The following is a 23,123-nucleotide window of genomic DNA, read 5'->3' on the forward strand; positions in this document are numbered from 1 at the left end:
ACGGAGTTTCTGCCCGCCCGAGGGGACGAGAGACAGAGAGAGAGAGTGTGTGTGTGTGTGTGTGTGAGAGAGAGAGCAATGAGCTCATGGAGTGACTCACAACACACACACACACACTCATCACCTAGAAAGACACAAACACTTTTACAAACACGCACAAAACACACACACGCTCATCACATACAATCACCTACAAACACTCTCACGCACACACACACATCATCTATAAACACACACACACTAAACCTACAAGCTTCAGTAATATCACAAACACACATCACCTACAAACACTTCTGCAATCCCACACAAACACACTCTGTACGTACAAACACACACTCATCACCTATAAACACTTCTACAAACCCTCACACACTCTTCACCTACAAACACTTCTGCAATCACACACAAACACTCTTCATCTACGAACACACACACACAGTACACTTACAAAAAATACACTCAATTACAAAGACACACACTTCTACAAACACATTCATCTGCGCACACACACACACACACACACACACACACACCTATCTACAATCTCACGCACACCAGCAACACAAAGCTACGCACTAACAAACATGCAAACAAACAAACACAAACTCATAATTTACACGCAAGCTATAATAAAAGGCTGATGCGAGCGAGTCAGGGTTGAGTCACAAGCTACAAGGGTCTCAGATCCCCAAACACACCACCTACACACACACTCATGACCTACACCTACACACACAGCAAGAGACGCGACAGCAAGCACCCTTTATTACCCGTTCTCACTACACATGACTCAGCTCATATCAGCTTATTTTTATTTAGTCTGCATATGAAAAATATTAGTAGACTGCATCATATCAGTCTCGTCTCCTTACAGTGAACAACGTCCTCATACGGCTCTCATTGATACCAATAAAGTTGATCAGATGTTTATAGCATGTTATTTCTTGCATTGAAGATTTTCATTTAAAAAGAAATATTGATATAAAAGACTTAATAGACTGTATAATATCAGTCTTGTCAATCAGGGCTAAGATATAAAAAACAAAATAAATAAAACAAACTATAAATAAATTAGTATTTTATAAAGTATAAAATTTAAATGTTTTTTATTATTATTTTATTATTTTAATTTAATTATTTAAATCAAACTATTAATAAACATGTTTTTTTTAACTAAAGCAAAACAATTTTTTAACAGCAGCCCTTAAATTAAATAAAGTATATATAATTGACTTTTCATATTTATTCAAGTGGATATGCTTATTTATTTTACATTGATTAATTGAAAACAGATAAAACACACAGATAAAACACAAAAAACTAAATGTTAATAAGAAAAACTAATACTTCAAAATGACACTAAAATAATTCTTAACACTTACAAATGACCACCATATGGCTGAATTTTCCCACTATTTCTCTTAGTGATAACAATGAAGTTGATCAGATGTTTATAGCATGTTATTTCTAGCATTGAAGATTTTTATCCCAACAAATGTATTGATATATAAAATATCAGTCTTGTCATTAGTGTTTGAGAGATTAAAAGCAGAAAATAAATTAAATAAAAAAAAATAATAAATTGATAAATAAATAAATAAATACATTAAATAAATTATAAAATTAGTTAATGTTTAATTATTTAATCATTTTAATTTAATTATAAAAATATTGCTTAATCATAAGTTATTGTTGGTTAACTGTAACGAATTCAAACTATTAATAAACATGGTTTCAATTAGACTGAAGCAAAACTATTTTCTAACAGCAATATATATATTTTTTTTTAATTAAGGGTGACGCAGTGGCGCAGTAGGTAGTGCTATCGCCTATAGTTCGAGCCTCGGCAAAGAAAACAATTAAAAATATTAATAACAATTGTGTAAATACTTTAACCTGACACTAAAACAATGCTTTAAAACAAAGTTAAAACCCACAAAGTAATTTACAATATTAATGGAAATGTAAATACTTCAAAATGACACAAAAATAATGCTTGAAAACAAATTAAACAAGGTTAAAACAAAATAACTCTAAATACTAATGAAAAAAAAATGAAATACTTAAAAATAACACTAAAATAATGCTTAAAAACGGATAAAACAGTTGAACACAAAATATTTTAATGGAACAATCAAAAAACTTTAAAATGACACTAAAGTCCTTAAAAACAAATAAAATAAAGTTAAAACTCAAAATAATTAAGCATATAAAGTTAAAGATATATACTTCAAAATGACACTAATATACTGCTTTAAAACACACAAGAATAATAAAAAAAAAACATTCACAAATTCAAAAAACTTAGCAGAAGCCAGGAAGATGAGATTTCTTTCCTATTAACGAAAACTCTTTGCATCTCACTGTATTTTTAACGCAAGTTCTTCTGTTATAAATATCTCAGTTATTCTCAGTTTCAGGTGCTCAGTAAATGAAACTCTGTGGCCGCTGACAAACTCAAACCATCACACACACCCAAAAAACCTTTTCAATCTTCAGATCAGAGCCTAAAAGCTGTGCATCACATCGTAAACAACAACAATTCTCTGAAAGCCAAACGACAAACAAATGCTGGATGATTCAGTGAATATCAAAACCACACAAAGGGCTGTGGTTTGACTGATCTAATGATGAGCAGAAGCATCTGGACTCCAGTTTCTGAATGAAGACGCAGTGAAAAACACACGTCGACTATTGATTTAAGAAGAGCTTTTGTGCTGCTCTAGGATTGGACAATGACACCAAGACTCTCTGATAGCCAGATCACACTCCTTCACCACTGATGCAATAGATTTCAACATGCAAAATTTGATATCATTTATGCAGTTTGAGGTCTTATTAGGACCCTCACAATATCTATATTTTGTTGTACAATATTTTGCACCAAAATACATGGCGATAAACAATATTATTATCATTGTAAGACCATATTATGCCACTCATAATGTATTGCCAGAATGTCAATATAATATCACCACAATGCAAGAACACTTCCAAAGAACACATCATATTTTATTCCTAAGAATATTTCATGCAATTACAGTAATTTTGGCCACATTTACACTGTGCTGTTCAAGTGACTCAATTCCGATTTCTTTCTCCAGTCATGTGGCACAGATGGGATATGACCCATGTACGTGTAAGCAGAAACAAATCACATGGATTCCGATTTACTTAGATTAGATTCAGGCCTTGTTTGTATGTGGATATTTATCCGATATGAATCGGATCTGTGTTCTCGTGCCTGCAGGTAGATCGGATTTTCACCTTTCAATGAGAGTCGCGCATCATTAAAAACCATATCGAATAATGTCAAGTCTGACGCTTTCATTTCAGATTTCAGCAGAGTCCAAAACCTTAAATCTTACACACGAGGACTTAAACAGCTTTTACATTGTCATATAGCGCAGGTATTTAAGCATGTTAACGAGAGCGAGAGAGTGCAATGTCGGCCACGTAACCAATATAAACTAATATAAAACTAGTGCATACATCAGTGCATAAATCACGCCATGGACATTACATTAAGATGCCTAAAGGTTTAAAAAAAGTCTATATATCAAAAAAAAAAAAAGATGGACAACTGAGAACCTTTCTGTCATAAACTATAGCAAAACAGCTTGTCAAAAGCTGCGAACAGATTACATACAAGAATAGTGAAAAGAGCACTCTTTAATTATCAGCTGTTAGTCAGCGCCCGCTCTTTTTTTTTCTGGGTCATTCTGCCTTTGCCGTGTGCTGTGTAAATGCAGACAATTCACAAAAAGGGAAATGACCATCAAGATCTGCAATGTAAACGCAGCCTTTGGAATCAGAATGTGAAATGTTTATCTTAAATAAATAATAATAAATGTTAACAGAAAAGTGCAAGGTATAAAGTAACAGAGGCTGCGATATCTGCTAGCAGATCTATTTTTAGTCGTCAGACACGCACATGAGAATATACTATAGTAAATTATAGTAAATACAGGGCTCGAAATTAACTTTTTTACTTGGTAGCACCGGTGCTCCCAACTTCAAATATTTAGGAGCACCAGAAAAAATTTAGGAGCACCAGAAAAAAATTAGGAGCACACACCAAAAATAATTGAGCACTGCTGCAAATTGTATTTTAAGGGATTTATTGTATTTTAAAACAACATCAATTAGGACTAACAAAAACTAGAAACAACTATCTAACTAATGCTGAGATGACATTGATATTTGTGTGCAATAATTCCAAAGTGAACGTCGAATAATTATAAAATATTAATGATGATGAAAATGACAATAATAGTAACAATGAAGTACATTTCTCATTATGATACTGCCTTGAATGTGCTTGAATGCAAGTTATCTGCTATAAAAAGTCTGTTACTTTATGAAAAATAAATGTATAATTTGCATCAAACAAAAATGAAGCATTGCAGTAAGAAATATTTATTTTGTACTGCTGTTTTTATATGCATGTCAGTTTAATAAATAATATTTCTGCGACAAAACAAACAAAAGATTGTAATAAATAATTAAATTCAAGGCTGAAAGCTGCAAAACAGTCATCAGTAGCCTAACTAAATAAAAAATAATAATAACATACAACTCAAGAAAGAATAGACAAAAGAAAGTAATTAAAGTCTCACTTCTATCACTCTTTAAAAGTTTTGGTTTCAGTTTGTGTCAATTTAAAGGTTCAGTCTGAGATGATCTTCATTTTTCTGTGTTAGTGGAAAAGCAGGCGAGTCAGCCGACCCAATTTATGAGCAGATTGAACAGAATTCTTGCGATGACCACCGGCGCAATACCGCTGTTTGTTATGAGCCGCAGTTTCAGTGTAAACTTAATAAAGGCGAGCTTCTTTGGCGATGATATGTACAGTATTAGATTTGACTTTTAGCGGACATTTGCGCTGAACACGCAGTGAATGCAACGCATCGAGATTCAGGCGCCTTCTCCGAAAAGCACGTACTCGATTGATCTCAGCTGGCGGATGAATATTCACCACATGTCATGATCGCTCTCATCTGCGCCTCAACTTTAGGTGGGGTTTGCAAACCTGTGTGCTTTAAGTTTTCACTCTTCAGCCATTTGCATTTCCCGTGGTCATAAAAGCTCCTTCCCTGTCATCTGACAGCGGAATACCTTGAGTTATTGACGGCGTATATAAACCAATATAGCGGCAGGGAAGAGTGATTCAGCACGTTTTTAGAAAAAATCTAAACAGGTCGCACTACAACCATTATCTGCAGTCGCACTAATGTGCCCAAATATATTATGAGGTCGCATAGATTAATTTTCGGCCGCATATGCGACCAAAATGGTCGCAATTTCGAGCCCTGAAATACTATAGTGTTTTTTAACCATACTGACACTGACACCCTCTAATAGAGATAGAAATTTTGCACAATCAGCTAAACTGTTGCTAGAATTGGTTTTATATGGGCGATATACACTGCATAACCAAAAATGATTCAGGTCATGTCTATGTGTTCTGCGATAAGTCCATATGTTGATTGAGACAGGCCTGTCTTATTAAGCCATTATGACTTTTAGTTTATAGTTCTGAAATAATTTATTCAGCTTTATGCAAGAAATCTAGGTTTTATCCTAGATTCTGCCCTTCTATTTGACAAACAGGTAAATCCCCATCCACTGAATTGGCTCCATCACAGTCTCTCCACTCCCCCAATAGCTGGTGTGTGGTGAAGCACTGACACTATTGTCCTGTGGTTGCTTTCGCATCATCCAAGTGGATGCTGCACACTGGTGGTGGTGTGAAGAGACCCTTCAGGGAAACCCACACAAACACAGGGAGAACATGCAAACTCAACACAGAAATGCCAACTGACCCAGCCAAGGCTCAAACCAGTGACCTTCTTGCTGTAAGGCGATCGTGCTATTCACTGGGCCACCGTGCAGCCTGCTCTACATTTATTGTTTATAATTAAATCATGTAATAATTTAGCAGTAAAAATCATTAACAGCAGTTTGTTATCAAAAGTTCAACCAAAAGTTAATTCCTCTTTGTGCTTTCACAGTAATTTGGTTTTATTGCAGGGTTATTTCCTCAATTATTTAATTTTTCCAGTTCTTTTGCACTTTATTTTTCACATTTTATGCATTTACCTTTGTTTCAATTCTGGATTAATCAAAACTCTGATTACATGTTATTAACAAAAAGTATTAAAGTTTTTACAATTAAACAAAACGTCTTAAAAAAAGTTATATATATTTTTTGTTATATATTTTTTTATATAAATATATATATATAAATATATATATATATATATATATATATATATATATATATATATATATATATATATATATAATATACTTTTTTATTATTATTATTATTAAAAAAACATTTTATAATGATCTTTTTACCCATTTTAAATGTTTTGTTGTACATACAACTCATTTTAACATGAGCAACAGTATGTCACAGTCTAATTAGACAACTATTAAGCTATATAAATTAATAACACAACATTATCTCTCAAAAAAGTTGGCAATAATAACGTTAGCTGAATTTTAATCAGTGAAACACCCATATTTTGTTTCCAGACTTTCCTAAAAATGTAGATCTTTCCCTTAATTAAAGTACAGTGAGAATACAGTGACTTGTATGTGATGTTAAAGAGTTGGCGGGGGGCTGTTCTGACTGTTGTTTTAATGTTTGTTGACATTGTTCACAGGGGTGAGAGGACGACTATCATTTCCCATCATGCACTCCTCCTCCCCCATGATGGAGGACCGACAGCTGAGAACATCAGATCAAACAGGCTTCACAAACACTAAAGACATCCACAAACCAGCAGCGATTTCTGGAGCTCACAACATTCAACACTTCCATACTCATTCACTGACAGAGCTGGACAGCAGTGGATTATGTGTAATCTGATTAATTATGTAATCAGATTCCAAAAAGTAAGTGTATGTACATGGAGTAAAGCAGTTTTTAAAATCAGTAATCAGACTACATTTATGTTAGCATTAATTTGCAATCTAAAGGCATGTTTGCACTGGATTTGGACACATACATGTGCGTCCACTTAACATGATTCCCATTATTAAATCCTGCATTATAAGTTAAACTAACCTGGTTATACTGACTAATGTAAACAATTTTATTTATTTTTTGTACAGAAACACAAGCTATACATCTTATTCAGCATACTAATGCTATAGGCTACAGCAAGCGTTGTGCCCTTCATGTAAAACATCGCCACAAGTGCACTACTATTGTAGGCACACACCTAGTGTCATCTACTATTGTCATACAAATACATGCAGGACATCATTAAAAACTTGTGTATAGCTTTCTCTCCCAAAAAACAAAACATTTCGCCTTTTTAAAAGAAAAAAAATGCTCGATTTTTCTATTATTTTTACAGAGACAGGCTACTACAGGTGCATGATGAGGCTCTGGTGTTAATCCTGCCATTTGCCATTGACAATTTAACATTTTAATATGCAATTTAATTTTGAACTCTAATTTTATAAATGTAAAAATTACCAAAAAATAAATAAAATAAAACAAAACTAACATCCCAAATTGACAGCTGTGACATTGCATTTTGTATTACAGGGTTTCTACGAGTTTTATCAAGTCAAATTTAGGATTTTAAGACCTTTTTAAGACCATTTTAGGGCCATAATCAATGAATTATCAGACGTACACAAGGCTAAATGCTAAAGATGTTTTAATGACAAAGTTAAAACCATAAAAAACATTAAAAACAAATGATAATGTAAGGGAGATAATTACACCATATACAGTTGAAGTCTGAATTATTATCCCTCCTGAATTATTAGATCGCTTGTTTATTTTTTCCCCAATTTCTGAGTAACGGAGAGAAGATTTTGTCAACACATTTCTAATCATAATAGTTTTAATAACTCATCTCTAATAACTGATTTATTTTATCTTTGCCATGATGACAGTAAATAATATTTTACTAGATATTTTTCAAAACACTTCTATAAAGCTTAAAGTGACATTTAAAGGCTTAACTAGGTTAATTAGGTTAACTAGGCAGGTTAGGGTAATTAGGCAAGTTATTGTATAATGATGGTTAGTTCTGTAGACTATCGAGAAAAAATAAAGCTTATAAAGAGGCTAAAAATTTTGTTCCAAAAATGTTGTTAAAAAAATTTTAAACTGCTTTTATTCTAGCTGAAATAAAACATATTGAGACCCATTTAAAAATATTTAAGACCTACAATACAATATTTAAGTGGATTTAAGACTTTAGGGCTAAATTTTTTTTTTTTAATTTAACATATTTTAAGACCCCAAAGATACCCTGGTATTAGCACTGTTATATCAATACATATCATAACAATGCTTTCATGTTCTTTACATTTTGACAAGAGTAGAATTTACAGATGATCGATTCCATGCAAATGTTAACCTTGCCATGAAGTTTTAAAGTGAATTTTTCACCTAAACAGCGACCCAAAGTTGTTTGTGTAGGCTTGTGTTTTGCAGTACTGTAAAAAAGTCTCTGTCAATGTTCTCAAACAATTATATTTTATTTACCAAAGTCACTCAAGTGCCAATTTCACAACAATTCCATGCATAAATGCAAAAATGTGAAATAAAAATATGCTATAGTGAGCAACTCTTATCCTTTCAATTAGCATCATTTCTTTTGGGTTGTGCAGTTTAATTCACAAAATGTCTATGTTGTATGCTGCAAACGCGGTAACTTTGTTGATCACATTCATAACACATGTTTATATCCATCATTTAGAATACAAAAATAGTTTTAGAGTCCATAACTCTGTGATTAGCTGTTTTGAAAAATATAAACAGATTATTTAATATAATTTCTCTATAATCTTTCTCTTTATGTTTCGAGTTTTAACTGCAAATGTCACATCCAAACACGCTGGAATTGCTCATATGTGGTTTTAACAACCAGATACATTTAGACCTGTCCAGTTTTGTCAGGAATGCATCCCAAGCCAACTCCTGAATTGGTTTGAGCGATCACATTTATATCCATCTCAAAAACATTTCAGAGGGTATTTACACCTGTTGTTTTCACAATCAGAAAGCTATGTGATCAGCAATAAAATGCATGAGGTGACCATATGTAAACAGCTACTAAGAGATTGTTTTACTAACTGATTCCAATTTATAAGTGATCTACCCAGCTCTTCTTGTTTCTTGCATTAAAATTGTGAAAATGTAAATGCTTCCATCCATGCAATTATTCTCAATCCTGAATGAGTCGATTCTATAATCAGAGTCAAAGTTACTCAAGTCATGTTGAAGTGAGATAATGTAAAAGTGCCTACCGAACTGACTGCTGGGTATATTGGGGCCTCTGCTTTTCCCGTTTGACATTGGATGAGGGAACATCTATAAAAGAGAAAATCCTTTTAAAATAGAAAAACACACAGCAATATCATATATTTAAAAAAATATTGCAAGACTTAAAATGAAAATAAAGTAAAAAAAATCCAGCTCAAGCAGTTTATCAGTCTTAAAAACACAATAAACTCCAAAGAGGGCAATTAAAATTCTTCGTTTACATGAAACAACAAAAAACAACAACAGATTATTCAAACAATTACAGGAGTATGTATTAATTCCTATTTTAAAAATTCATGTTTTATTCATTGTTACTTGCTGTGACCATGTTATTATGATATTTTATAGTTATGTGTGTGTGTGTGTATATATATATATATATATATATATACATAGATGAGATGCCTTATTTTACATTTTTTGCATTATATATTTTATGTTAAATATATGGAAATCTTATTATTTACAAGCAAAGCATTGTTTAAATTTTAATAATAATAATAATAACATTTTAAAATGTGAGAAACAATGTGCCAAAATTCAGTGTAATGGATGGATTTATGTCAAAATGAAAACTTATAATTAGAGCTGCACAATTAATCGTTAAAAGATGGCGATCTCCATTCGACCCCCTAGACGATCTTAATTCTGGATTTCTACAATTCTGCCAATCATATTTTCAAGTTCAGGAGAGAAGAAAAGGCGGCTGCACAAGTCTTTTCATTGTTTCACACACGTTGCTCAGTGACACTGACACCTCCAAATGATGTTGAATGAGTCACATGCTGTATTTATAAGGTATAATTCACCTAAAAATGTCATTTTTGTCTTCATATAATGATGTTTTCGCGGCCGGGAAATCACACGTGACATGAGCTGCTGACCGTGAGCTGTTATTACAGAGAGGGCGCGCATGCGCTCTACTTAATGATGGACGCGCGTGCGTCTACTTTAGGGAGCAGAACCTGCATATGTTGCGAGTAACAGGTAATACAGCTGTAAATAATATTCAGTTTGTCAGAGTGAAACCAAAAGTGTGCACTTCATTTAAATGATCGTATCGCATTTTAGAGTTATGATTACGACAAGCATTTGATATGATTTTTCTTTCATAGCGAACCCACAGTTGTGCATGAAAATAAATGTTTACAATGTCAGTATAACTACTCTAGCCTGTATATTGTTGAATATAATCTGATAATGGCAAATGTCTGATTTTACCAGTGAATAAAATTGTCTAATATGACAGATTGCAAGCATATATCTCGAACATAATAATTCAACATCAGATTTATTATAAGTAGAATTATTTATAGAGACCAGTAGACCTACACATAATATTATTATCGATGTTGTGTCATATGTTTGTTTTTACCATACCTTTATTTTACATCTACAGAATCGTGAGAAAATCGTGATCTTTATTTGAAGCAAAAAAATAAATTAAAAAAATCACGATTCTCATTTTAGCCAGAATTGTGCAGCTCTACTTATATTATACATTCAATTATAAGTAAAAAAAGAACATTAATTATTTTATAAATTAGATTATTTTTATGTAAAACAATAATACTGAAAATATGTTTTGCGTACATACGTCGTTTGAAGAAAATTGGCAAAGTATACAATTTTATAAGAAGTATGCATTTATGTATTTTTTTTTATTTAATGCAATGTCAGCAACCAAGGCTATTTTCATGGCAGGAATCTTTCAACAATAAATATACAATTAAAAAATCAACAAACAAAATAAAACATAAATTAAATAAGATTTTTTGTGTTAATACATGATAAAAATCCTAAAATCTTTTCTGGTTTCACTTTGTTAATAATTTCCTTAAAAGAGTTCATTTCATAAAAAAGTCTTCTGGAATCAGTAAAAGCAGGACAGTCTAGTAAAATGTGTTTTATAGTAAGAGGAGTTTTGCAGCACAAACACTGAGTAGGGTTTTCACCTTGGAGCAAAAAACCATGTGTTATTCTCGTACGCCCAATACAACATCTGGTAAAAACTACTTGATCAAATCGATTGTTAAAATGTCTTAAAATTCTGTGTGAAATTTCAGGTTGGATTTCATGTAATTTTATAAGATAATTAATGCATAAATGAGGCAAAACTGTGATACAAAATCTTTTTATACAAAATGTAAATATTTGTTTTCCAAATCTGACAAGATCTAAGACATAAAACTATGACACTCTATTATAAACCTTATAGTGGGTGCCTTTAGTAATGCATTTATTATACATGCTTATCTTTTAACATTGAACATATTAAACTTTTACTAATATCACTATATTTCATAATATTCTTGATTACATACTTTTATTATAAATAATGCATTTATTTCAGAAATAATAAATCACTGAAATCTTGCAATAAAGTATTCAAAGTCGTTTTATACAATGAAAACGTGGCCCAACAACGTCCTTCAGTTATGACTACCATACAACTCAAAAAAAGACATTTGCTGATTGTTTAAATTACTTCTTTAAAAGGAGTTGAGTTCTCAAGTTTTTGGTAACTTAATTATGTTCAGTCCAGTTAAATTTGTATAAACGATTAAGTTCACTAAATTGATTTGTGTTGGGATCACATGAAGGAATTGTGTGTAACAGTGTACACAGAAAAATGACGTTTGCTGTTTGTTCAAACTATTTACACACAATAAACTGAAACAACAATTCTTGAGTTTTTTTTGGAATAACTTAATTATTTTATGTTCAGTCTACTTAAATTTGCTTAAACGATTAGATTAGCTGAATTGATTTGTGTTGAGACAGCATAAAAGGATTGTGTGGAACAGTGAATGCCATTTGCTATTTGCTTAAACTATTTGTACACAATAAGCTAAAACAACACAATTCTTGAGTTTTTTTTAGACAACTTAATTCTTTTATGTTCGATCAACTTAAATTTGTAAAAAAAAAAAAAAAAAAAAAAACTTAATAAGTTAACTTAATTCCTTCATGCTTTCCCAACACAAATCGATTGTGTGGAACCCAGCATTTTCTACAGTGTACAACCCACTCACAATAATGCACTGCTGTTTAAGTATTGTGTATCAAAGCGCTTGGCATTTTAATGCAGACACAAAAGCCCAACTCCTCAACTTACAATACTGAAATCCAACAGGTCATTGAGCTCCATGTCGGTCCCCACCGTCGCCATCCTGATCTGCTTCTCTTGATAGACGTCTTTCTTTCAGCTCAAACAGCTTTACGATCCTGCAGAGAAAGAGACGCTTTCAGATCATCTCGCTTAAATGTATCTGGGCCTAGTAATCAAATCTGACATGCATGCGTACGACCCAAAATAATCCGCCTGCTGCTTCTGTCTGAAGAACTACTCTACATTAGAGGCTTGCTATAATATCGTGTTTTCCCAGAATGCACCACATCTGAGCTCTCGAGCCCTGGGTTAACCACCAAAGCAGACCACCGGTGACTCTCCTACAACCACCCAAAGCTACACACAAACACACACACACACACACAGCTAGAGTACGGGAACTAGTTAGTTGCACAAACAACTACTGGAATTAAAGACTGCATGTGAGACGTTGGAAAAATCAAGCATGCTAATTTATTTATATAGGAGGATTCAAATAAATAATTTTAATATACACAGGGAAACCCAAATATATTAATATCCCTGGCAAATTCTGATTTAAAGTTTTTGTTTGAATGTAAATAAAGGCTGAGAAATAGTTATTCCATGATGACGCCTCTTGAACGTCGTCTTGTTATCTTTAGGGAGAAGCCTGTGCCATTTCCATTAAAAAATAAATAAATATTGCTAGTTGAATAAAAGTATCCACGTCAGAATTTGCCAGAGATATGACCAATTTCGGGCTTGAATGAATATATAAAATAAATAGTATTTAACATTTAAAGTGGATCCTAAAACTAGAATTCTATTGAACAATAACAATATTTTTACAATAACATACAATATCAATATCAATATCAATATCTATCTATCTATCTATCTATCTATCTATCTATCTATCTATCTATCTATCTATCTATCTATCTATCTATCTGATAGAGCTGCATGATTAATCGAAAAAAAGATTGCGATCTTGATTCGACCCCCTAGACCACAGGTGTCAAACTCAGTTCCAAAAGGGCTGCAGCTCTGCACAGTTTAGTTCCAACCCTAATTAAACACACCTGATCAAACTAATTGAGTCCTTCAGGCTTGTTTGAAACCAACAGGCAAGTGTGTTGGAGCAGGGTTGGAACTAAACTGTGCAGGGCTTCAGCCCTCCAGGAATTGAGTTTGGTACCCCTGCCCCAGACGATCTTAATCCAGCATTTCTACGATTCTGCCAATCATATTCTCAATTTCAGGAGAGAAGCAAAGCACAAGTCTTTTCATTGTTTCACATACATTGCTCAGCAACATTTACACCTCCAAATGATGTTAAAAGAGTCACATACTTTATTTTTAAGGTATAATTCACCTAAAAAATGTCATTTCTGTCTTCATGTAATAATGTATTCGGTCTGCATATCTGCATAGGTTGTAAATAACAGGTAATAGAGTTGTAAATAACATTCAGTTTGCGAGACAGATTGATCGTTTGGGAGCTGCTCGAAAAGTATGAACTGCACTTAGCAGTGAAGATGAAACCGTGCACATCATTTAAATAATCATATCGCATTTTAGAGTTATGATTGCGACAAGTTTGTTAATGTTTTTTACTTCATAGCAAACACAAGAGTGTTGTGCATGAAAATAAACGTTTAACACTGTCAGTATAACTACTCTAGCCTAAATAAATGTTAATAATGCAAGAGGGAATCTGATAATGACAAAGGTTACCAGTGAATAAATGGTCTAATAATGTTGTCAAGGACAAATGGCAAGCATATGTCTCAAACATAGTAATTTAACATCAGAATCATCAATAGTTGTATTCTGATGTCTTTACTGTGCATTAATGACCAGGACAAATGTAAAGTCTGTTCAAGTTCACCATTCAAAGTCTATAAAAAATGTAGCATTTTAACCAATAATAGACCTACACATAATATTATTGTTGTTGTTTTACTATATGTTTGAGAAATAACAATAATATTAGACTAATCATATTAACCTTTATTTTACATCTAAAGAATCGTGGGAAAATCGTGATTTTTATTTATTTATTGCCTAAAAAATGATTCTCATTTTAGCCAGAATTGTGCAGCTCTACTATCTAAGCAATATCACATACCATTGCAACATGGCAGTAAATCAGCACTGCTGTGATTCATGCCATAGTAAATCCAAGCAGTGATGATACACAACATTATAGCTGTGTTATGAGCATGATATTACATTTATACAACAGTTTGACAGCATCAATGAGTAAATAAAAACAAACTACGTAGTGTCTCAAAAACCCTTTTGTGTGAGGAAGTCAAGAAACTGCTTTCTTCTGGCACAAATTCGTGGATCTAACATATGGATTATAAAATCTAGCACATTTATTACTGGCCAAATAGCCATTGCTAATTTAAAAAGCCACTTAGTAATTAGAAGTTGACATTACATTGGTCAACAATATAAAGCATCTAACTGAAAGAGTCAGAATAAACCAAGATTGTGTATAGCATAAATTGTATAAAAGTGTCAAACTTAACACTGGAGACAAATCTGTTTGATCTGGAGCAAATAATAGATGGGTGTAGCCAAGTATTGCTTAAGATATATCTAGAAATAATCATATTTCACATTTAGTTACTATACAGATTAACCCTATTAATCAAATCCAGCATTTCTACGATTCTGCCAATCACATTTTCAAGTTCAGGAGAGAAGCAAAGTCGGCCACACAAGTCTTTACCTTGTTTTACAATTGACGTTCAGCAACATGGACACCTTATTTATAAGGTATAATTCACCCAAAAATGTCATTTCTGTCTTCAGGTATTCGCCTCCGCAAAATCACACCTGGCATGAGCTGACCGTAAGCTGTTACCACAGAGAGTGCGGGCGCACGCCTATGAATAGAGTCTGCTTTAGAGAACAGAATCTGCATAGACTGTGAATAACAGGTAATAAAGTTGTGAATAGCATTCAGTTTGTGGCACAGAGCGATCGCCGCGCTGGAAGTATGAGATGCACTTAGCAATGAAAATGAAACCGAAAGCGCGCACATCATAATGCATTTTAAAGTAATGATTACGACAAGCATTTAATGTTTTTTCTTTTATAGCGAACACAGAGTGTTGTGCATGAGAATAAATGCTTAACAGGGTCAGTATAACTACTCCAGCCTATATAATGTTGAATTTAATGCAAGAGGGAATCTGATAATGACAAATGTCCGATTGTACCAGAAGAAAAAAAAAAGTCTAATATTGTTGTCAATGACAGATTGAAAGCACTTCCCGAACATAATAATTTAACATCAGAAATATTAATAGTTGTAATCTGATGTCTTTACAGTGCATTAATGATAACCAGGACAAATGTAAAGTCTGTTCAAGGCCACCTTTCAAAGTCTATTCAAAATTTAGCATTTTAACCAACAGTAGACCTATACATAATATTATTGTTGTTGTTTTACCATATGCGTGAGAAATAACAATAATAATAGCCTACTCATATTAACCTTTATTTTACATCTATGGAATCGCGAGAAAATTGTGATTTTTATTTAAAGCCAAAAAAAATTTTGATTCTCATTTTAGCCAGAATCGTGCAGCTTTAATGCAGATATGCAGCAGATTCCAGAATAAGTGTCTGTGAGAAGGTTGCTCTCGGTAGGGAAAGCACCGAACTTTAAGTCTTATCTTTGAAATAAGTACAACACATTTTCAAATAGACTATATCCTCATGAATAGGCTGCAAATTTGGAACATAAATACATTATAGGATAAAAACAGCCTCAAAAATGCAATGTGTTGTATTAATAGTGGAAGATCACACAGATTCCAGCCAATCACAATCGAGAACCAAAAGGAACTGGTGTGCGACTAAACAAACACTCAAATATACATATGCATAATAATAAAACATAGTTTATTTGCTACTACATATTTTTAATTCCTGATAAATCTTGACTAAAGTACAGTTGCAATCAGAATTATTAGCCCCCTTTTGAATTTTTATTTTATTTTTAAATATTTCCCAAATTATGTTTAACAGAGTCAGGAAATGTTCACAGTATGTCTAATAATATTTTTCCTTCTAGAGAAACTCTTATTTCGGCTAGAATAAAAGCTGATAGTCTACAGAACAAACCATCATTATACAATAACTTGCCTAATTACCCTAGTCTGCCTAGTTAAACTACATTAACCTAGTTAAGCCCTTAAATGTCACTTTAAGCTGTATAGAAGAGTCTTAAAATATATCTAGTAAAATATTATTTACTCTCTTGATGGCAAAGATAAATAAACCAGTTATTATAGATGAGTTATTAAAACTATCATGTTTAGAAATGTGTTGAAAAAAAAAATCTTCTCTCCGTTAAACAGAAATTGGGGAAAATAATAAACAGGGGGGGGGGGGGGGTAACAATAGAGGGGTTTAATAATTCTGATTGCAACTGTATATTAGGACTGCAACCATATATATTAACACTTGGATATGGTGTGTGAATGACATCCTTTTTATTAGAAAACACCTTTAGTTTGCATTGAAAATGCAAATGTCATGTCACCAAAACTCGCCAGCTAAAGCGACATGCCTCAATCTGACACTTTTCCTCTTAATTCATGAACGAACTCATTACACATCAGCACCACATCACAGTCACAAAGAAAGTGAGAAGCTTCATCCAAGAATACTTTTGTCATCGTCACTTTGCTAATAACACCTCCACTGAATTCATAATCACGCCTCCATTGACAATCAACAGGTAGATGCCTGTGTAATATTAAATAGCATAAAATACTGCGGTTTAGAGTCACAGGAGGACATTGAAGGGTGCATATTTTTAGGTCAGAGATGTAAAAGATAAAAGTCTGTAAAAAAAAAACTTAGTAATTGGTGTATCATTTGGAAATGTTATTTTAAATTTCACACAACTCTTCTGGATCTGACTATATGGTAACATTTCTCCAATGTAAAGGCTGAATATATCTTCAGTCTCACACGATCCTTCAGAAATCATTCATAATTTGATGATGTGATGACCAAGAACAAATGCTATAGATTTTAACAGTTGTGCTGCATATATTAGTGTGAAATATTAAAATATTTTAGTTTAATGCTAAATAAAAGTAGAAAAGATCAGCATGTTCCAAACATTTAGTGACATTATAAATGTGTTTTTTTTACCAATATAATTCTTAGAATCACAGTTTAAGGTTAAAAAAAAAACTTAGTGACTGTAAACTTGTCAAAAGTGATGCATCACATAGAAATACACCAACAATGATTATTGCATCACCATTTTTGAAAAATACAGTTAACATGAATATTAGTAAGAATGCTCTAATATTTCAAAACCAAGCAATATTACATAATTTGTAATTATAATAAATGTTTTGAGCATGCTGCATGTGTACATAGTTTAGTGACATCCAGGTAACATAGCAGCCATGGGAATGTTGTTTTGGACACCCAGCATGACATTAGCATTGATTTGTTTACATATAACATCATGATATGCCTCAAGAAACTCAACTCAACACCTCATGGCCATCAATAACACCGTGGTTCTTCTAGTTCCAGTGTCACAACACGTGCATGCCTGCAGCGTTACACATCCAGCATCCCAAATATTCCACAATAAAGTCTGTGCATTGAGTGTAATCAGCAACAGGCCGAACCACATGAAGACTTCAGGCCACGTTCACCCTACATGGAGAACAAGACCCCCCTCACCCCCCACCCAAAGCCTCAACACAAAGAAACACACGCTCCTCGACAGACAAACTTTGAAAACTACACGAGAACAAGCAGAACTAACACTCAATAAGAGGGAACACATCGCATGTAGACACCAACTTGAGTATTCCAGACAGGAAAAGGTGGGAAAGCCATTCCCAAAAGAGTAACAAGTAAAGTTATTTCCACCAAAGAAAACTCAAATAAGGAGCCAGAACACAGGGCGGACTGCAAACACATGGAGATTCAGTAAACAATCAAAGTAGAACACTTCAGATTAACTTATATTTAAATCAGAATGTGAACTTTAATGCGTTATAACTACCAAAACCTCTAATAATCACACGAAAGAGGTTGTATATGCGGTATAAAGTTATAAACACACAATTATTGTGGTGAAAACAGGCTATAAAGCGGATTTTAAACTTGACACTGTTGCCAGTATTGAACAAAGAAGCCGTTTCCTCTGGACTAGGACCCACACACACACACACATACTGAAGCTCATAGACAAAACACTTCACACACATTGGGTATGCATCAAAAGTTGGTTAATTACACCACAACCATTGAAGACAACAATAAAGCACGTTTCCACGTGTAAAACCGAATAAACGTGGTAAATACTCACTGTTTCTCGCGTCACGCGCGCGGCATCCAGCGGGAGAGAAACGCGCTTCAGCCTGAGAGGAAAAACAGAAAAGTTGGGGGACAAAATTTCCCCCCTCCGTGTCTCAGGTCCCGCTAAATCACGGTGCAAAATGCGTCCTATTTCCCGGCAGACGCGAACAGTCCGCGTCGACAAGTGTTACGATGTAATAGTGCTCAAATGTAACTCTGCTTAAAGTTCTATTCTAATTATTTTGGGCGCTACAAATGTAACATCTCATCTTCAGAGGAGACATTTTAGCACCGTCCACATTGTCAGCCCCAACAGTGTAATCCTCCGCGCGGAGGGGAGACGTTAGAGCGGTGTCCGATTTCAAACGCCCAGAAAACTAGTACTGCGTTAATCGCGCGATTACTTTGATATTTAATCCACAACCAACACAATTAAAACGCCAAAAATCAGCGACGACAGTATATGTAACTTTATCCAGATATTTCCCGATTGTGCTTTAAATCACGCAGTACTAGACTCGCGCGCGGAATGACACGACGCACTGTTGAAGAGCGATGGACTGAGAAAAAGTGCGAGATGGCACGATAGACCCACTGAGCGGACCAATAGCGATCGGGGAAAGTTTGATTGACGTATTCGGTGGCCAATCGAAGATCGTGTTAACACGAAAGCCAAGCCTCTCTTCCATGCACACCCTAGCCAGGTTTTAAAAGAATGGCAACAGGAAGCCATGGAATACTGTTGTGTTTTGTTGTTTGGTAAATGCTAATGTTTACCGCTAACCGCTCAAACTAACTTCAAATGAATTCGACTCGAAACATAACATTGTTATTATTACATTTAGACTAATTTAAAGTGAAACAGATTATATCACACTAACAAAAGTGCGGTGTACGCAAGGTGTTTAGATGTGGTCTTTATAAAGAGCAGAATGGGGTCAAACATGTGGCAATAACTCAAAACAATGCCATTACTGAGTATAATTACCTCACATCAATGTTACTACCTCAGTGCTTTGAGTTTGTATATGTTTAGATGAATTAATTCAATGAGGTATACTAAAACTACGAGTGTCAACTTTTTGTATTACTCTATTTTTATTTTTGCAACACTATAGTACTATATTTTCCCAGAGATGGGTTGCGGCTGGAAGGGAATCCACTGCGTAAAAACTTGCTGGATAAATTGGCGGTTCATTCTGCTGTGGCGACCCCGGATTAATAAAGGGACTAGGCCGACAAGAAAATGAATGAGTACTATGTATAGTAGAACTTATTTTATATATGTGTGTATATATATATATATATATATATATATATATATATATATATATATATATATATATATATATATATATATACGTATATATATATATATATATATATATATATATATATATATATATATATATATATATATACGTATATATATATATATATATATATATATATATATATATATATACGTATATATATATATATATATATATATATATATATATATACGTATATACATATATATATATATATATACGTATATATATATATATATATATATATATATATATACGTATATACATATATATATATATACGTATATATATATATATATATATATATATATATATATATATATATATATATGAGTTCATATTTGCAAAATACATTTTTGCATACTATAATTATTTTTGTATAAATATATATGAAGAGTTCAGATGCAAAAACCTCTAAGTGCTGTCTGAAATTTTCATAGAAAATTACTATTTTTCCCAGACTCCTGTTTATGTTGAGTTTTTTCATTTTAAAGACCTTTAAAATAGCGTATTCTTTGCCATAAACTTGAAACGACTGTTTCTACATACAGGAGCCTGATAAAAATGCTAATTTTTAATGACAATTTCAAATGGCTTTTAGGTGTTTTTGCATCTGAACTCTTATTTACAGGAGCTCAACTGCGCATTTACTGATGGGTATGCGGCTGCAACTATTACACTTATACCTACTCATACTTACAATTTTTTTTTATACACAGTACACATGTATATATTATGCAAATTCAAACTATTATCTTGGATGCAATTTATCATTTGACATCGCTAATATATATAGTAATTCTTTTTACATTTTAAACATAGGCAATGCAGTGGCGCAGTAGGTAGTGCTGTCGCCTCACAGCAAGAAGGTCGCTGGTTCGAGCCTCGGCTGGGTCAGTTGGCGTTTCTGTGTGGAGTTTGTATGTTCTCCCTGTGTTTGCGTGGGTTTTGTCCGGGTGCTCTGGTTTCTCTTACAGGCCAAAGACATGTGGTACAGGTGAATTGTGTAGGCTAAATTGGCCGTATGAGTGTGTGTGGACATTTCCCAGAGATGGGTTGCAGCTGGAAGGGCATCCGCTGCATAAAAACGTGTTGGATAAGTTGGCGGTTCATTCCGCTGTGGTGACCCCGGATTAATAAAGAGACTAAGCCGAAAAGAAAATGAATGAATGAATGAATTTTAAACACAACAGTCTTAAGTCATTTCTAATAACTAATTTATTTTCTCTTCGCCGTGATGAAAACAATATTTTAGTAACAAAAAAAAAAAAATAATATATATATATATATATATATATATATATATATATATATATATATATATATATATATATATATATATATATCTTTTTTTTTTAATGGGGCTCATAATATTGACCTTAAAAGTTATCTCAAAACAAAACAATAATAACAGTTTTAATTAAGCCAAACAAAAATAAATAAGACTTTCTATAGTAAAAAATAATATGAGATACTCTGGAAAGTCTGCCAATACTGCTATATTAAACAGCACTTGAAATTTTAGGAAAACAATTCAAATATATATTCTAGCAGTGAAAACCAATCTGATAGCATGTGACACATTTGCGAAAGCAATAAGCATGTTTCTTTTTCCACCTCGACTCTGTTAAAACAGCGAGCTGGTGTAAAGGCAGCGTTAGCACTTCCTAAATCTATCTTAGATTTGCAGAGCAACACCTTGGATGATCTAAAAGTGAAAGAGCTATAATCAGAAGTGCAGCGGAGCAAATGGCTTCAGCTGGAGGTGTGAAAGGGACTTTGAGGGCCACTAAACTCGAGGAAGCTCCAACATTTGGTGTTGCGGTGGGAAAACAGAAGCCGTGTGGGCCCGGTGTGCCTCTCAGCCCTTTAACTGGTGTTTTTTGAGGTCACTGCGGTGCAGAAACCACACCAGGGGGAATTAATATGAACAAACAGCAACCTGATGATTCATTTGTGTAATATAGTGAAACACTGGCATTTTCTGATGAGAACGAGTCCAGGTAAACACTGACATTAAAGGCAACACATCATTGACCCTGTTTACTTGCTTTCATGCTGCTTTTCTTTGAAATAATAAAACACACATGAGAATTTATCATCAACAACAACAAAAAATATCCCTACTTCCCTACTTTTTTCATTTTCTTTAAGGATTCACAATTACAATTACAGATGCAGAAAATCTGACGAATTATGAAATGATTGATGAGCATATGCACATACAAAACTGATCAAAGACAATGAATAAATAAATAAATGCACAAATATATAAATAAAAAACATCAACACGTCATCCAAACTTATATGCACAATAATATCAGGTGTAAAAAATAATAAATAAATGAATAAAAAAATAATAATATCAACACAGTCTTACAAAGATAATATTAGGTGTAAAAAAATAAACAAAAAATAAATAAAAAAAACACCAACACAGTCATCCAAACGAATATGCATAATAATTTCAGGTATAAAAATAAATAAATAAATGAATAAATAAATAAATAAACAAAAACACCACAGTCATCTAACGATAATATCAGGTGTAAAAATAAATAAGTTAATAAATAAATAAATAAACAACAACACAGTCATCTAACGATAATATCAGGTGTAAAAATAAATAAATAAATAAATAAACAACAACACAGTCATCTAACGATAATATCAGGTGTAAAAATAAATAAATAAATAAATGAATAACTGAAAAGTTTTTAAAAACACCAACACAGTCTTCCAAATGAATATGCACAATAATATCAGGTGTAAAAATAATTTATTAAATAAATAAATAAATAAACAACAACACAGTCATCCAACGATAATATGTGTAAAAAATAAATAAATAAATGAATAAATAAATAAAAATATCAACACAGTCATCCAATGATAATATCGGGTGTAAAATAATAAACAAAAAATAAATAAAATAAACAACAACACGGTCATCCAAATGAATATGCACAATAATATCAGGTGTAAAAAAAATAAATAAATGAATAAATAAATAAACAAAAACAACAACACAGTCATCCAATGATAATATCAGGTG

At 32.9% G+C, this 23,123-nt stretch overlaps 2 protein-coding genes across 4 annotated transcripts in view; both read right to left on the minus strand.

The window, feature by feature from the left end:
- The window catches only part of tcf3a (transcription factor 3a), an 88,864-nt gene extending 69,790 nt beyond the window's left edge, over positions 1-19,074 (minus strand). For 2 of the 3 annotated variants that reach the window (XM_073911920.1, XM_073911916.1), the window contains exons 1-3: positions 18,766-19,074; positions 12,420-12,529; positions 9,286-9,349 (exon numbers count right to left, since the gene is read on the minus strand). In XM_073911920.1, coding sequence (XP_073768021.1) covers positions 9,286-9,349; positions 12,420-12,473 — 118 coding nt within the window. In that variant the 5' untranslated portion in view covers positions 12,474-12,529; positions 18,766-19,074. 3 annotated transcript variants of the gene reach the window in all.
- The window catches only part of lingo3b (leucine rich repeat and Ig domain containing 3b), a 790,077-nt gene that overhangs the window by 422,687 nt on the left and 344,267 nt on the right, over positions 1-23,123 (minus strand). The gene's annotated exons all lie outside the window — the stretch shown is intronic.

The sequence above is a fragment of the Danio rerio genome, chromosome 2 (assembly GCF_049306965.1).
Source record: "Danio rerio strain Tuebingen ecotype United States chromosome 2, GRCz12tu, whole genome shotgun sequence".
NCBI lineage: Eukaryota > Metazoa > Chordata > Actinopteri > Cypriniformes > Danionidae > Danio > Danio rerio.